The 17753-nt window shown below is 42.9% G+C and overlaps 1 protein-coding gene across 2 annotated transcripts in view; it reads right to left on the bottom strand.

Annotated features, from left to right (window-relative positions):
* acoxl (acyl-CoA oxidase-like) overlaps positions 1-17753 on the bottom strand; it is a 392248-nt gene that overhangs the window by 112095 nt on the left and 262400 nt on the right. For both annotated transcript variants that reach the window (XM_080192936.1, XM_080192935.1), the window contains exon 13: positions 11576-11665. In XM_080192936.1, the coding sequence (XP_080049062.1) occupies positions 11576-11665 (90 nt within the window). The remainder of the gene's footprint in view (positions 1-11575; positions 11666-17753) is intronic.

The following is a 17753-nucleotide window of genomic DNA, read 5'->3' as shown; positions in this document are numbered from 1 at the left end:
TAGCTAATGTAACACCACTGTTTAAGAAGGGAGGGAGATAGCAGATGGGAAATTATAGGCCGGTTAGCCTGACTTTGGTCATTGGCAACATTTTAGAGTCCATTATTAAAGATGAGATCGTGGAGTACTTGGAAGTGGATGATAAAGTAGAACTGAGTCAGCACGGCTTTGTCAAGGGGAGGTCATGTCTGACAAATCTATTGAGTTCTTTGTGGAGATAACAAGGGAGTTAGATAAAGGAGAATCAGTGAATGTGATTTATTTACATTTCCAGAAGGCCTTTGACAAGGTGCCACATAGGAGACAGTTAAATAAGTTAAGAGCCCATAGTGTTAAGGGTAAGATCCTGGCAGAAGGCAGAGAGTGGGGATAAAGGGGTCCTTTTCAGGATGGCAGCTGGTGACTAGTGGTGTTCCTCAGGGGTCAGTGCTGGGATCAGAAACACAGAGGGTCAGTACCTGTTGGAATTCAGAAGGAATGGGGGGGGGGGTGGGGGCGGATCTTATTGAAACTTACAGGACACTGTAAGGCTGGATAGAGTGATGTGGAGAGGATGTTTCCATTAGTAGGAAAAACAAGAACCAGAAGGCACAAACTCAGACTAAAGGGACGATCCTTTAAAACTGAGATAAGGAAGAATTTCTGCAGCCAGAGTGGTGAATCTGTGGAACCCTTTGCTACAGAAGGCTGTGGAGGCCAGGTCACTGAGTGTCTTTAAGACAAAAATAGCTATGTTCTTGATTAAAAAGGGGATCAGGGGTTATGGGGAAAAGGCAGGGGAAAGGGGATGAGAAAAATATCAGTCATGATTGAATGGTGGAGCAGATTCAATGAGGCAAGTGGCCTAATTCTGCTGCTATGTTTTATGGTTTTATAGGAAGTTAATAGTAAATAATGTTCAAATGTTTTGAATGTGTCGGCACAGACTGGATGGGCCGAAGTCCCTCTTCTGCTCTATATAGTTCTATGATTCTAATAAGGAAATGGTGGATGAAATGAACAAATATTTTGCTTCTGTTTTCACTGTAGAAGATACAAAACACATTTCAGTTATAGCTGTAAATAGGGAGATGGTAGGGAGAGAGGAACTTGGAGAAACTGGAACCTATATGGAAGTGGTACTGGAACTGACAAGAGCTGTGGACTAACAAGTCTCCAGTCCTGATGACCTTCACCCTGGAGTCTTAAAAGAGGCGGCTAATGAGGGAGCAGCTGCAAATTTCAAAATTTTCCAATATTCCCATTCTGAAAAACTTCCATCAGAGTGGACAGTAGCAAATACAACCCCTCTATTCAACAAGGGAAGGAGGCAGAAAACAGGAAATTACAGGCCTGTTAGTTTGACATCTGTCATGGGGAAGGTATTGGAATTAATCATTAAGGTGGTTATAGCTGGGCACTTCGAACGAGAAAGCATGGGAAAGCAGTTTGAACCAATTTATTGGAGTTCTTTGAAGGAGTAACATGCGGGATAGAGGGGAGCCTGTAGACGTACGGTACTTACATTTCCAGAAAGCATTTGATAAGTGACTTCAAATGAAAGTAAAAGCTCATGTGCAAGGGATAACATATTAGTATGGATTAAAAATTGGCTGGTTGTCAAAAAACAGAGTATACATAAATTGGTCTTTTTTTGATTGGCAGGATGTGATGAGTGGAGTCCCACAGGGTCGGCGCTGGGGCTTCAGCTTTTTGTAACTTACGTCAGCTAAATTTGCAGAAAACACTAATATGGCTAGGAAAGTATGCTGTGAAGATATTCAGAATTTGCAGATGAATATAGATAGGTCTAGTGAGCGGGTACAAATCTGGCAGATGGAGTATAATGTGAATAGCCAATTTGCTCCTTTGTTTAAGAAGGGTAGCAAGAATAATCCAGGTGTTTACAGGCCAGTGAGCCTTACATCAGTGGTAGGGAGATTACTGGTGAGGATTCTTCGAGACAAGATTTATTCCCAATTAGAAATAAATGGACGTAGTAGTGAGAGGCAACATAGTTTTGTGAAGAGGAGGTCGTGTCTCACGATCTTGATCGAGTTTTTTGAGGAAGTGACTAAGATGATTGATGAGGGTAGGGCAGTGGCTGTTGTTTACATGGACCTCAGTAAGGCCTTTGACAAAGCCCCTCATGGCAGACTGGTGCAGAAGGGGAAGTCGCATGGGATCAGAGGTGAGCTGGCAAGGTGGATACAAACTGGCTCGGTCAAAGAAGACAGAGGGTAGCAGTGGAAGGGTGCGTTTCTGAATGGAGGGCTGTGACAAGTGGCGTTCCTCAGGGATCAGTGCTGGGACCTTTGCTGTTTGTAATATATACAAATGATTTGGAGGAAAATGTAACTGGTTTGATTAGTAAACTTGCAAATGACATAGAGGTTGGTGGATTTGCGGATAGCGATGAGGACCATCAGAGGATACAGCTGGATATAGATCAGTTGGAAACTTGGGCGGTGAGATGGCAGATGGAGTTTAATCCGGACAAATGTGCATTTTGAAAGATCTCATATAGACAGGAAATATACATTAAATGGCAGAACCCTTAAGAGTATTGATAGGCAAAGGGATCTGGGTGTACAGGTGCACAGGTCACTGAAAGTGGTAATGCAGGCAGAAAAGATAATCAAGAAGGCATATGGCATGATTGCCTTCATTGGCCGGGCGCTGAATTTAAAAATTGGCAAGTCATGCTTTATAGAACCTTAGTTAGGCTGCACATGGAATATAGTGTTCAATTCTGGTCGCCACACTACCAAAAGGATGCGGAGGCTTTGGAGAGGGTACAGAAAAGATTTACCAGGATGTTGCCTGGTATGGGGGGCATTAGCTATGAGGAGAGATTAGAGAAATTTGTTCTCACTGGAATGATGGAGGTTGAGGGGTGACCTGATAGAAGTCTACAAGATTACGAGGGGCATGGACAGAGTGAATAATCAGAAGCTTTTTCCCAGGGTGGAAGAGTCAATTATTAGGGGGCATAGGTTTAAGGTGCGAGGGACAAGGCTTAAAGGAGATGTACCAGGCAGATTTTTTACACAGAGGATGGTAGGTGTCTAGAACTCGTTGCCGGGGGAAGTAGTGGAAGCGGATACGGTAGTGACTTTTTAGAGGCGTCTTGGCAAATAAATGAATAAGATGGGAATAGAGGGATATGGTCCCTGGAATCATAGTTAAGTCAGGCAGAATGGTTGGTGCAGGCTTGGAGCGCCGAAGGGCTTGTTCCTGTGCTGTAATTTTCTTTGTTCTTTGTGGGAAAATGTGAAGCTGTTCACCTTAGCAGGAAGGATAAAAAAGAATAGTATTACTTAAACAGAGAACAGCTGCAGAATTCTGAGGTGCAGAGAGATCAAGATGTTCTCCTGCATGAGTCACAACAAGATAGTATGCTGCTGCATCGAGCAATTAAGGCTAATGGAATGCTATCCTTTATGTTGAGTGGAATTGGGCATAACAGTAAGGCTGTTATGCTTCAGTCCTTCTTCCTTTGGAAATAAGATACAAAAGTCTGAGGTCATGTAACAATCAACTCAAGAACAGCTTCTTCCCTGCTGCTGTCAGACTTTTGAATAGGCTTATCTCACATTAAGTTGATCTTTCTCTACACCCTAGCTATGACTGTAACACTACCTTCTGCACTCTTTTCTTTCCTTCTCAATGAACGGCATGTTTTGTCTGTATAGCACGCAAGAAACAATACTTTTCCCTGTATGTTAATACACGTGACAATAATAAATCAAATCAAAAGTTATAAGGGGCATTGGTGAGACCGCACCTTGCATACTCTGTGTAATTTTGGTTTCCTTTTTTAAGGAAGGATATGAATGTGTTAGAGGTTTACTGGATTAATATCTGGAATAAGTGAGTCGTTGTTTTATGAGGAAAGGTTAGCAGAGTGGGCTTGTTTAGAAGAGTGAGGGGGTGACTTGATTGAATTTTAGATGATACTGAATGTTCCTGACAACGTGGACGTGGAAAGGATCTTTTGTTTTGATAGTGAGGCCAGGAGTAGGGGGTACTATTTTAAAATTAGGGGGCAGCCCTTTTTGGGCAGAGATGAAGATAATTTTTTTCTCTGTGTGACTTTGAACTCTCTGCCTCAGAAAGCGGTGAAAATGGCATCACTGAATATTTTTAAGGTAAAGATAGGTTATGGTGAGGCAAGCTCCCCAGAGAAACAGCCAGGTTTTCTCTCCAGATCTGCTGACACTTTGTCCAAAGAAAAATAAGGAGCCTTCATTCTTAAGGGGTCGGGCTAAGACCACCAACAAGGACGGCCCATAGGGCACCCCGATCTCAAAGTTAGGAGACTTCCACCTCCATCCATCATCACCAACACTTCCCATCCGCCAACATCCATCATCATTGGCAGTTCCCTCTCACCCATTTTTCTCTGCTCCCTGGCCCCACCCCAGCTCTGCCCCTTGGCAGTGCCAACCTGCTTGGACACTGCAAGGGAGCTAGGCTGTGAGTGGGCAGTGCTGAGGCACTGCTGTACTATGTCCCTGAGTACTCTGTCTACCATACCCCGGCACGGTCATCTCGACTGCTGGAGAGCAGTATTGATTCCTGCCGCTGACAGCCCTGGAAGTTGAGGCATTATGTGCCATTGGCGAATATTTAAATCCATGCAAATTGATGGTAATCAGGTTCACATTATCAGTGGGGGGAGCAGAGAAGATCTCACTCTGAGACCTCCCGAGCACTAGTCCTGTTATGGCTTTCTCGTGAAGATTTGTGACCGTAATGGGATTTGTGCCCGTGGTGAATGGATGTTGAGAATTGCGGCTGTTGTGTCTTTATGTAGGAAAACACCTCAAGACACTTCACAAAAGTAATTAGCAAACTAAAAATTTGACTCAGGGAGACAGTGGCAAAGTTAGTCTCAGCAATCATAACCATGAAACTATCATCGATTGTCATAAAAACCCATCTGGTTCACTCATGTCCTTTTGGGAAGGAAGTCTGCTGTCCTTACCTGGTCTGGCCTACATGTGACTCCAGAGCCACAACAATGTGGTTGACTCTTAACTGCCCTCTGAAATAACCTAACAAGCCATTCAGCTCAAGGGAAGTTAGGGATAGGCAACAATTGCTGCTGCCCTTGCCAGTGATGCCCACATCTGAAAAAAGGATAAAAACTGAAGGAGATATTAGGTCAGATGATCAAAAGCTTGTTCAAAGAGAAGTGTCTTAAAAGCGGAGGGATGGAAAAGTTTATGGGGATTCCAGAGCTCAAGGCAGCCATTAAAAATGTAGGAAAGAAAATCAGAGATGCACAAGAAGCCAGGATTGGAAGAGTGTAGCTCCTTGGAGGGTCATACCGAGATAGGGAGCGGCAAGAATGTGGATAAGTTTGAAAGCAAGGATGAGAACTTTAGAAGTGAATACAGCCAGGCCTGGATCCAATGAAGTTTGAAGCACAGGGATGAAGGCCCAACCACCCAGACTGGAATCTCTGTGGTGTCAGCAAAACAAGTTTGAAACAACGAGGCATGTATATGTCAGGACACATCCGAACAATGCCAGGAGACTGCTTCCGGAGTTTGGGGGGAGGCTTCCTGCAGTGCAGGCCCCCAAAACATCACAGCAGTGTGTGTGGTGGAGATGGGGGGTGGGGGGGGAAACAGCATCGACAGATGGGCTATTCACATTTAATGTCTTGGATATGGTCCATCCTCTCTAGCCTGAGAACATTCCTGGAAGTCCATCTTTTTTCTCTGAAGGTCCATCTTCAAGCCTCGAAGTGCTCCCAGAGATACACTTACATTTTCATGAGGTCCATCTTCTTTATTTAATAGTGGGACAGTGACATTGGTGCCTTTTCATTATGGCGCCTGGACTATGCACCTCAGGCCTGCACGACCACAAGGAATCCAATGCAAAACGCCCAGTTGCATACTTAATGTGGTCAGGGCCAGAAGATTTGGTGTGTTTTCTCACTGTCCTCTGCAGCAGGGAACATTATACATTCCCGACTCCACCACAGGACTTAGTTTCCAGATGGGAGAATTCTGCCCAATGACTTTGGGTTGCCCAATATTTAATCTCTCCTTAACAGACAAGCACTATAGCAAATCAGAGTCAGCGGAGTGGAGAGAGGTGGTGGTGAGGCAGATCGAATGTCATCAGTGTAAATGTGGAACCTGACTTTGTGTTTTGGCAGGTGTTGTCAAAGGACACCCTGTAGATGAAAAACAGAAAAGGGGGGATGGGGGATGGGGAGTGGGGGGTGTCGAGTGAGAGGAGAAGCTATTGTAGGTGATTCTGTGGCTACAACTGCACAGATAGGAACCCAGCTGGACCAGGGTGGAGAGGCACTGATAGAGGCTTAGGTGGTCAACCTTAAAAGATGCAGACAGATTGAGAAGAATGAGGTGGGATAGTTTACTGCATTCACATCAACACAGGGTACCATAAGTGACTTTGATAAGGACCATTTTAGTGCTGCAACTGGAATAGAAACCTTAAATGGAAGTGTTCAAACATGAGGTTTTGGGCATGGATCTGGGGATGACAACATTTTCATGTAAAAGATCCCATAGTATTTTTTCAAAGCAGATCCAGGATGTTCTGGCCGACATTTACCCCTCAACCAACATGACAAGAACAGTAGTTCTTCACGTTCTTCAGTTCTGAAAAAGAGTCACATGGACTCGAAACGTTAATTCTATTTACCTCTCCACAGATACTGCCAAACCAACTGAGTTTATCCTGCTTTTTCTGTTTTTGTTTCAGATTTCCAGCATCCACAGCATGTTGTTTTTATAATGACAAGAACATTGTTGCATTACTGTTTTGTGGGACCTTGTTTTGTGTAAGTTTCCTGCTGTGATTACAACAGAGACTACTTCATTAGTACTCATTTGACTATGAAGCACCCGGTACAGATGCAAGTTTTTTTCCCCCGCTGAAATCGTTCTGGTGTTAACACTTTCATTTGCAACTTCCTTTGACAAAAGTTGCCAACTTCTGTTCCGATGTAATAACTTTCTCGTCAATAAATAATAATAACACTTTGTTACTCCACGGTGAAAAATGCCCTTTGTTTGGTGCAAGATATTATAAAGATGACTGCCAATTAATTATTTATATTTTTAACCTGTATTCATGTCACTTCTTTTTAAACTGTCGTTACAGACTACCAAACACCACTTCACACTGAAACAACAGACTGAATTTTAAATCCCCCCAAAAACAGGTGGGTTGGGGTCATGCCAGAGGGTGAAACGCAAATATTTTTTCAACTAGAACCAAAAGTGAACTTCGACCAACCTGTTCATGGTTATTATTGAAATATTATATCTTTGCCGTGATTCTTTACTTTAACTACAGGTGGGTGGATGGATTTCTCTGTCCTTGGGAAACTCAGTGGCTTAAAGGAGGCGGGAAAATCTGAATTCATGGGGTTAAGTGCCTTACTGCGCTGCCTGTGAATCAGGAGGAAGAATATTCCTCTACGTCTAACTGTCCGACCGATAGAAGCCCCTAACAATCAGTGTCACCACTGGGCCCCAACTGCCCCCAACAACACACTCCCTTCCAAAACTCTGGACTACTAATGGCTACTGGAATGGCCCTGCATTCAACTAACCCTTACTCCTGCAGGCAGAATCTGCCGTATCTCTCTTTTTCTTGCTCACCCATATTCCTGAGGCTTTAGCCTTGTAACACAGGTTTCTCACCCTCAGGGGGTCTCTCCTGTCCCTCAGACAGACTTTGCCTGTGGACAAAAACCCAAAGAACAAGACACAAATTAGACCTAGAGAAAGCTCTGTGGGATCTTCAGGGAACAATTCCTCCAGGTTTCACATCCTCACAAGTCCTGCATCAAACGTGCTCCAATCTAGTCTGATGTCTCTGCGTCCAGGAATTCAAGTCGTTCTTCTGCAGCCTGAGGAAATAAAAACTTCTCAACAGCCCTAAGCCTATTGGGAATCCTTGTTTCAATGAGATTGATGGCTCAATAGTTTGCTAAAAACTTTCAGCAGCAGCTTTATTGTTTCAAAACAGGAGGCTGAGGGTTGTGTGCTGCTGTCATGAAAGTTCTTGATCACTCCTGGCCACCTGATGATTTACTTGGCAAGTAACAGTCACACAGACTAGAAAGATGATAAAGTTGATTTATTTACATTAACACTGCGATGAAGGTGCTGTGAAAATCCCCATGCCGCTACACTCCGGCGTCTGTTCGGGTATAGTGAGGGAAAATTTAGAATAGCCAGTGCACCTAATTAGCACATCTTTTGTTCTGTGGGAGGAATCTGGAGCACCCGGAGGAAACCCACACAGACACGGGGAGAACATGCAGAGTCCACACATATAGTGACCCAAGCTGGGAATCGAACCCGGTCCCTGGCGCTGCGAGGCACCAATGCTGACCAGTGTGCTAATATGCCGCCCCCAGACTTAACTTCTATCTTTTCCCCTGTCAGCTGATTTAACTGGAGACACCCAGGACAACTGGCCTTGGCATTCCCTTGGGCAGGAAAGGGAGAAAATAATCAGTCAAGGCTTACCCCCTCTCAATCCATATCCCACAACCATGCGGGAAGTGCAACCTGTAGAGGTTGGGCCCAGACAGACAAAAGGCTCAGCACTGTTGGTTCTGTATTCACAGTTGGGAGCCTTTGCCATTTTTGAAATGACGGAAGGCTATGTGGACAAGGCAGTCAAGGGTAACAGACTCCCTCAGATTCTTGACACTCAATGGCATTACCATCTCTGAATTCTCCTACTACCAGCACCTGAGGGAGTTACCATTGTTGAGAAACTTAACTGGATCAGCCATAATAAATACTGTGGCTACATTCTAGCCAGAAGCTGGGAATTCTGCAGCGAATAATTCATCTTCTGACTGTCCAAAGCCCATCCATCATCTACAAAGCACAAGTCAGGGATGTCATAAAATACTTTCCCACTAGCATGGATGAGTGCATCTCCAATAGTGCCTAAAAAGCTCAACGCCATCCAGGGTAAAGCAACCCACTTGACTGGCATCCCACCCACCACATTAAACGTTCACTCTTTCTTCCACTATCACACTCAGGGGCAGCAGTGTGTACCATTTAAGAATCAATTTTTAAAAAACCTTACTCAGTGAGAGTCAACACATTCAGGGGAGAAAAGGAAACGAACAAAGATAAACATTGAATTTGGAGTCTATTTATGCACATTTCCTTGTCCTCACCCTCTTCATAGGGGATGCATGTTCTGCTGTGACATAGTGCATGGGGGAAATAGCAATGGAACGAGGTGACTGCTTGCAAGCTGTGTCCAGCATACCTTCCGATTCTTTTCACTGGATGCTAATACGCGTGACAATATAAATTAAATCAGAGAAAGCTGCTAATTGAGGTGTAGCATTAGCAATTACAATCCAAAGATGTGCGGGTTAGCTTAATTGGCCATGCTAAGTTGTCACTTAGTGTCAGGGGAACTAGCAGGATAAATACTTGGGGCTACAGGGATAGGGGCTGGGTGGGATTGTGGTCAGTACAGACTTGATGGGCCGAATGGTCTTCTTCAGCACTGTAGGGATTCTATGATATCCAGCCTCTGTCACGGCTCAGAAGGAGGCCTTTTGGCCCATCATTTGTGCACTGGCTGTCTAAACAAACATAATGACTTTGCACCATTCCCCTGCCTTTTCCTTGTACCTCTGCACATTGTCTCTAATCAAGTAATCACCTAACGCCCTCTTGAATGCCTCAATTAAATTAACCTGCACCACACTTTCAGGCAGTGTATTCCACGCCCAAACCACCTGTGTGTGAAAAAATATTTTCTCAAGTCATATTTGCTTCTTCTGCGAATCACTTTAAATCTGTGCCCTCTCATATTCGATCCTTTTATGAGCAGGGAGAGTTTCTCTTCACTTATTTTGGCCAGCCCCATCATCTCTATTAAATCTCCTTTTAGCTTTCTTCTCTCCAAGGAGAACAGTCCTGACCTCACCAATCTATCCTTATAACTGCTGTTTCTCATCCTTGGACCCATTCTTGTAAACCTCTTTTACACTCTTTCCAATTCGTTCATGTCTTTCCTGTAGTGTGATGCACATAACTATATACAACATTCCAGTTGAGGTCTAACTAGTGTCTTATATAAGTTCAGCATAATCTTCTTGCTTTTGTGCTCTATGTCCCAATTAATAAAGCCCAGACTATTATATGCTTTATGAACTGCTCTCTCCACCTGTCCTGCCACCTTTAATGATCCATACACATATACAAGCAGGTCCTTCTGCTCCTACACCCTGTGAAGAATCTATCCTATTTTTCTATTGTCACTCCATGTTCTTCCCACCAAAATGCATCAGCTCACATTTTACTGCATTGATCTTTATTTGCCACCTGTCTGCCCAGTCCACCAGATTGTCTATGTCCTTTCGGAATTCTTCACCATCCTCTTCACAGTTAACAATGCTTCCAAGTTTTCTGTTATCGGCAAACTTTGGAATTGTCCCCTGCATGTCAAGATCTAGATCATTAATATATATCAGGAAAAGCAAGGGCCCCAATACTGCGGAACACCAATACAAACCTTCCTCCAGCCTAAAAATATATCCATTGACCATTACTTTCTGTTTCCTATTATTCAGCCAATTGTGTATCAACATTGCTACTGTCCCTTTTATTGCGTGAGCAATAACTTTTCTCACAGATCTGTTACGTGGCACTGTATCGAATGCCTTCTGAAAGTTTGTGTAGACTACATCAACTGCATTACCCTCATCAACCCTTTCTGTCAAAAATCTCCAGCTAGTTAGCTAAACATGATTTTCCCTTTAGAAATCCATGCTGGCTTTTCGTAAACAACTCAAATTTTTCCACGCTAATTCTAACCCAAATAATTCTTTCTATAAACTTGCCACCACTGATGTTAAACTGACTGGCATGTAATTGCTGGGGCTAACCTCACAACGTTCCTTGGACCAACAGTCGTAACATTTGTAATTCTCCAGTTCTCCGGCACCTCTCCTGAGGCTAGAGAAAACTAGAAGATAACAGCCAACTCCCCTGCAATTTCCATTCTCACTTCTTTCAATTTCTTTGGACGTATCTCATCCGGTCCTGGTGTCTTGTCAACCTTCAGTAACGACAGTCTATTGAATGCTTCCCCCGATCAATATATGATAGTAATAAAATGTATTTATGTTTCTATTAAAAACGTTTTACATATTTAAAAAAAACAATTTTGAAACACCAACAATTGTTCACAGAAGAATGCGCTCTCTGTATGAGTGTGTCGCAGGAAAACGTGTTAAGACTTTAAAGCAGTCATCCTCACCACAACTGATTTGACTGCGCCCACAGTAATTTACACGAATCAGCCCATAATGGAGGCTAAAGGACAGAAAATAGCAGTTAGCTTAAAGACCAGCTGGTGTGTTCTAGACTCAAAAGGGCAACACCGACTGAGTGTCACAGTTTTGGTATGGCTGTTCACAACACAGATGGGGAGCCAAGGACATTTGCAGAGACTTCGCTTGTTTTCAGAAGATGCAAATGACAAGTGGAAACACTGGCCACTCTGTGTGGAGCAGCGTCAAATGCACAGAGCAGTGTTTCAAATACCTTACCTGTAGCATTACAACGTTGTCGCCCTCAAAGGTTACGAAAACATCAGAGTCACATTTTAGGCCAGGGATTCGGTTCTCCATCATATAACCCTGAAACAAGGCAAACAAGCAACTTGAGTTCATGTAATGCACAATACTGAGTTCATATGACTTCAAGGCAATGCCACTTTTCATAAACTACCTGAATATACTGGAAACGTTACATAGCAAAACATTGCATCACTTTGCGAAACTAACTGAATGTCAGAAACATACAAGGGGTCACCCTGACTCGAAAGATTAGCTCTATTCTCTTTCCACAGATACTGTCAGACCTGCTGAGATTTTCCGGCCTTTTCCGTTTTTGTTTTAGATTCCAGCATCTGCAGTACTTTGCCTTTATCTTAAAAATACATTGATTGACATACTGCTTCAGACAGACTATCAAGTAAGAATACATTACGTACATGAGTCTTACAGGAGAGTTTTATATGTTTTAATTGTCCCCATCATTTAAGGTTTATTTATTTGTGTTACAAGTAGGCTTATGTTAACACTGCAATTAAGTTGCTGTGAAAATCCCTTGGTCACTACACTCTGGCGCCTGTTCGGGTACATGGAAGGAGAATTTAGTATAGCCAATGCACCTAACCAGCATGTTTTCTAGACTATAGGCAAAAACCAGAGCACCAGAAGGAAACCCATGAGAATGTCCCAACTGTGCGCAGACACTGACCCAAGCTGGGAATCGAACCTAAGTTCCTGGTGCTGTGAGGCAGCAAGGCTAACCACTGTGCCACCATGCTGTCCCAGATACCTTTGTGGACAACTGTAATGCCAAGTTAGTAGGCTATCACCCATGCCCATCACTCTTGGCTGTCATTGTACTGTTAAGTTTAGGTCCATCTCTTTGTGGTTGATGATGTGTTTTATTTGTCTGGCAACAGGCCTTTACCACTTCAAAGGAATAACTTGCATTTATTTGGAGTCTTTCACAACATCAAGATATCTCACAGCCCTTTTTGTAATGTCAATTTTGTAATGTAGGAAACACAGCAGCCAGTCCGTACACAGCAAGCTTCTATTGTATCCATATTCTGACGACTACATAACCTATTCTTATAATGTTGACTGAGGGATGAATATTGGTCATTGTTATGTAAAAGATGGACTTAAATTAGAAGAGGTCTAAAGGAAAAGAGAGGAGAGATAAGAATTTTTAGCAGAAGTTAGTTGCATAGATGAAGAGCTCCACATTAGACAAAGTGCAATAACACAGAATAGACACACAATGGATGAGCTCTGTGATCAAGGAGCTAGTTACAGAAGACAGATGTGTCCATAGAATTGAAATCATTTGACATATACCTGCATATAATACAAAGCACCTGTGGGGTTAAGGGGGGGTGAGTGTGCATGGTACTCCATTCCCCTTGTCTGCTGTAACTTTGAAAGAAAGAACCACAGTGACTCTCAAAAATGGCCTAAGGAGGATTACACTGGTTTTTCTGAGGTTTATGCAGCTTTTCCTGTAGAAATCAACCAGATCAGCCTATCTGCAGCCAAATTCCGATCAGCAGCCATCTTTGTTACCCACCAGAATTTTCACGGGTCAAAGCTTAGTGTGAAACATCACAACATCACATCATCACAGTTCAGTAATAGCGACTCCCCCTGCCTGACATAACCCAAGGAAGGCTAAGTTCAACTTGCGATTTCTTATAAAATTGTTTTTATTCCTATATTGAGGGAATTGCTGCATTATATATTGCGGACATCTGTTCATCCGCCAATGCCATTACTCACCAAGATGTGGAGATGCCAGCGTTGGACTGGGGTGGGCACAGTAAGAAGTCTCACAATGCTAGGTTAAAGTCCGACAGGTTTATTTGGAACTACGAGCTGAGGAAGGGGCAGCACTCCGAAAGCTCATGATTCTAAATAAACTTGTCGGACTTTAACCTGGTGTTGTGAGACTTCTTACATTACTCACCAGGGGATAGGGTCACTGTGATAAAATGTTAGCACCCAGGGAGACCTGGGTTTGAAGCTCAAAGCCTGGCTGGCAATTACCATTTGCAATTGAATACAAACAAGCGATTTAGAAAATAAATCCTGCAAGTGATAACGGTATTTTTCTACACTTCACCACACCACTGACCCTCAGAAACTCCGAATATGATACTTGTTTTACAAGGATGGCTTTAGGTGGTTGGGTAAAACACTCATTTTTCATCAATTTCTGACCATAAGGAGAAATATTCTGCAACATCTATGCCCCTCATTATTTTATAGACCTCTACAAGATCACCCCTCAGCCTCCTACGCTCCAGGGAAAACAGTCCTAGTCTATATAGCCTCTCCTTATAACTCAAACCATCAGATCTTCCATGCATGTCTTCTCTCTGGTTTGTTTGCAATCTTTCTGGTACCTGCTTCATTGGAAGATATCGATTGAATCATTCCGTATGCAAACATTTAATGGCTGAACTGCAGATTAGAAGTTAGGAAATCTCACATTATTTTTCAGGTGCATCTTGGTCTGGTAAGTGACCTCACAACATAAACTTTGTCTCATGGTAGTTTCCATCAACAAGCAACTGAAGATAAGATACTGAGAAGAAAACAAAAGATGTTGAGCAACCTTGTGCTTAGAAAGCTCTCCACTGGATCAATAAAATTGACGTTCAATTAGCCTAGTCATTTTATTTTAGCTCTAATCATGAATAAACTCACAGAACAGCCTTGCTTCATAACAGACGGGAGAGAAACAACAAAGACACGAAAACCCGCAGTGCACAATACAGCACTTATGTTGTGGAAAATCTACTTATATCCAGTGATAGCCTGCTTTCATGATTCTTCCTTGTGTAACTTGATTATCAAGATTATGGTTTCAAACAGCTACACACTTTTTGCGCTAATCATTTTTGCTCAGTTAGAACCACAGTCACGATATTGTTTCACCAGATGGGAACAAACTTGACTCAGACAAAGGTCATAGTAAGTATTCACCGAAAGATTAGCAGCTCCAGGAAACTGATGAGATCCAGATACAGTACTCATCTGCTCATGGTAGCACTCCTTATGATTAAATTCTGAGTCCCTGCACTAACAGAACATTTTTAACAGATTAGCAGTTGGATTTTTCCACTATTTTATGTACTGCTGAAAGGAATGATTCAATTGATATCTTCCAACGAAGCAGGTACCAGAAAGATTGCAAACAAACCGGAGAGAAGACATGCATGAAAGACCTGATGGTTTGAGTTATAAGGAGAGGCTGGATAGACTGGGACTGTTTTCTCTGGAGCACAGGAGGCTGAGGGGCGATCTTATAGGGGTCTATAAAATAGTGAGGGGCAAAGATCAGCCAGATAGTCAATATCTTTTCCCAAAGGTAGGGGAGTCGAAAATTAGAGGGCATAGCTTTAAGGTGAAAGCAAAGAGATACTAAAAGAATCCAGAGGAGCAATTTTTTCATAAAGAGGGTGGTGTGTTTCTGGAACAAGCTGCCAGAGGTAGTAGCAGAGGCAGATCCAATTTTGTCTTTTAAAAAGCATTTAGACAGTTACATGGGTAAGATGAGTATAGCGGGATATGGGCGAAACGTGGGCAATTGGGACTTAGTGGTAAAAACTGGGCAGTATGGACAAGTTGGGCTGAAGGGCCTGTTTCCATGCTGTAAACCTCAATGACTCTATGACTACGTTAAATGAAAAGGTGATTTCTTCAGGAAAGTACAACATACCAAAGAGGATGCAACTCAGCCCACTGTCCACATGACTTTGATGGAGATCTATAACTTTTGGGGTGAACTTCTTAATAGTCACTGAAAGCTTTAGCATTATTTTAATCTTTGCTCTGCAAAAACTAATTAATTCCTTGATGGAGCAAAGTGTTACAGATGCCAAAGCTTCTTCGGTAGCTCTTCTGTGACCTCTGCCATCTATGGAAACACCATCACCTGCAAACCACATACCATCTTGACTTGGGAATACACCACAATATATTTATTATTGCTGGTCAAAATCCTGGAACTCTCTACATGGGCGTCTCTGGCTAGCCAGCATTTATTGCCCATCCCAAGTTGCCCAAGGGCAGTAGAGAATCAACCACATTGCTGTGCCTCTGGAATCACAAGTAGGCCAGACCAGGTAAGGATGGCAGATTTCCTTCCTTAAAGGGCATTAGTGAATCAGATGTTTTAGTCCGACAAACAACAATGGTTTCACGGTCATCAGTAGATGCTTAATTCCAGATTTCTTTTCATTGAATTTAAATTCCACCACCTGCCATGGTGGGGTTTGAACCTGGGTTCCCAGAACGTTAGCTGAGTTTCTGGATTAACAGTCTAGCAATAATACCACTAGGCCATCACCTTCTTCTGTTAATACTTAACAGCATTGTGGGAGTATGTTCATCACAGTGACTGCACGCTTTAAGAAGGTGGTACAAAGGCCTTCTCAAAGGCATTTCATAATAGGAAATAAACACTGACCTTGTCAGGGGTGCACACATCCCACTAATGAATAAAACAAACTTGAATATTCCAATGCTCCATTGATCAGCCTCCCACCTTCCACCCTACATAAACATGAACTGTTTTCTGCATCCCAATTTGCACCAAGTTTCAGCACACATCTGTCCCAAGACAGTGAGACATAGGAACAGAATTAGGCCACTCGGCCATCGAGTCTGCTCTGCCATTCAATCATGGCTGATATTTTTCTCATCCCCTTTCTCCTGCCTTTTCCCCATAACCTCTGATCCCCTTATTAATCAAAAACCTATCTATCTCTATCTTAAAGACACTCAATGACCTGGCCTCCACAGCCTGCTGCGGCAAAGAGTTCCCCAGATCCCTCTTCATCCTTCTAAACTCCAACGAGTACAGACCCAGACTCCTCAACCGTTTCTCATACGACAAGCTCTTCATTCCAGGGATCATTCTTGTGAACCATCTCTGGGCTCTTTCCAAGGCCAGCACATCCTTCCTTAGATTTGGGGTCCAAAACTGCTCACAATACTCCAAATGGGATCTGATCAGACCCTTGTACAGCTGCAGGAGTACATCCCTGCTCTTGTATTCTAGCCCTCTCAACATGAATGTTAACATTGCATTTGCCTTTCTAACTGCCAACTGAACCTGCACATTAACCTTAAGAGAATCTTGAACAATGACTCCCATGTCCCTTTATGCTTCTAAGCATTTTCCCATTTGGAAAATAGTCTATGCCACCAATCCTCCTTCCAAAGTACATAACTCACACTTTTCAACATTGTATTTCATCTGCCATTTCTTTGCCCACTCTTCTCACCTGTCCAAGTCCTTCTGCAGTCCCCCTGCTTCCTCAATACTACCTGTCCCTCTACATATCTGTTAAGTTCATTTTTCGCAAGACTCTTGCATTCTTGATACAGAGGCAAACACCAACTGCTGTCCAATTCAAAAGTTCTTTATTCTTCTTACATATGCAAGCTGGCAAACCTTTGCTACGTAACGTCCACGCAATGCTGGGAATCAGGTAGGAAAGGCGCGCCAAACAATGGGACAGTCCTCCTTTATGTAGCTTTTACAATCCTTCAAATCACATGCGATGTGATACAATGTAGCTAATCACAAACCATCCTTTGTTCTGGTCAGGTTAACCATATCTAAGGTCATAATATTGTTATGTTGAAAGAAAGAGAACTGTTAAAGTGTAAATTCGTTAATCACAGATGTCTTAAGCTTGTCATTTTGAAATCAACTCAGAAGTTCTTAGTTGCATGCGATTTTAACTCCTTAATATCTCATATCTTTGTCTCATCTGCAAACTTAGCAACAGTGCCTTCAGTTCCTTCCTTCAAATCATTAATGTATATTGTGAAAATATAATGTATATTGTGGTTCCCAACACCGACCTCTGAGGCACACCACTAGTTACCGGCTGTAATCCTGGAAAAGACCCTTTATCCCCACTCTCTGCCTTTTGCCAGTCAGCCAATTGTCTGTCTATGCCAGGATCTTACCCATAACACTCTGGCCACTTAATTTATTTAACGGTCTCCTATGCGGCACCTTGTCGAAGGCCTTCTGGAAATCTAAATAAATCTCGTCCACTGGTTCTCCTTTATCTAACTTCTTTGTTACTTCCTCAAAAAGCTCTAACAGATTTGTAAGACATGACCTCCCCTTGACAAAGCCATGCTGACT

Source organism: Carcharhinus amblyrhynchos, chromosome 7, assembly GCF_965287045.1.
Source record: "Carcharhinus amblyrhynchos chromosome 7, sCarAmb.v2.hapA, whole genome shotgun sequence".
Taxonomy (NCBI): domain Eukaryota; kingdom Metazoa; phylum Chordata; class Chondrichthyes; order Carcharhiniformes; family Carcharhinidae; genus Carcharhinus; species Carcharhinus amblyrhynchos.
The sequence above is the reverse complement of the archived record's forward strand: the minus strand, read 5'-3'. Positions and strand labels throughout refer to the sequence as shown.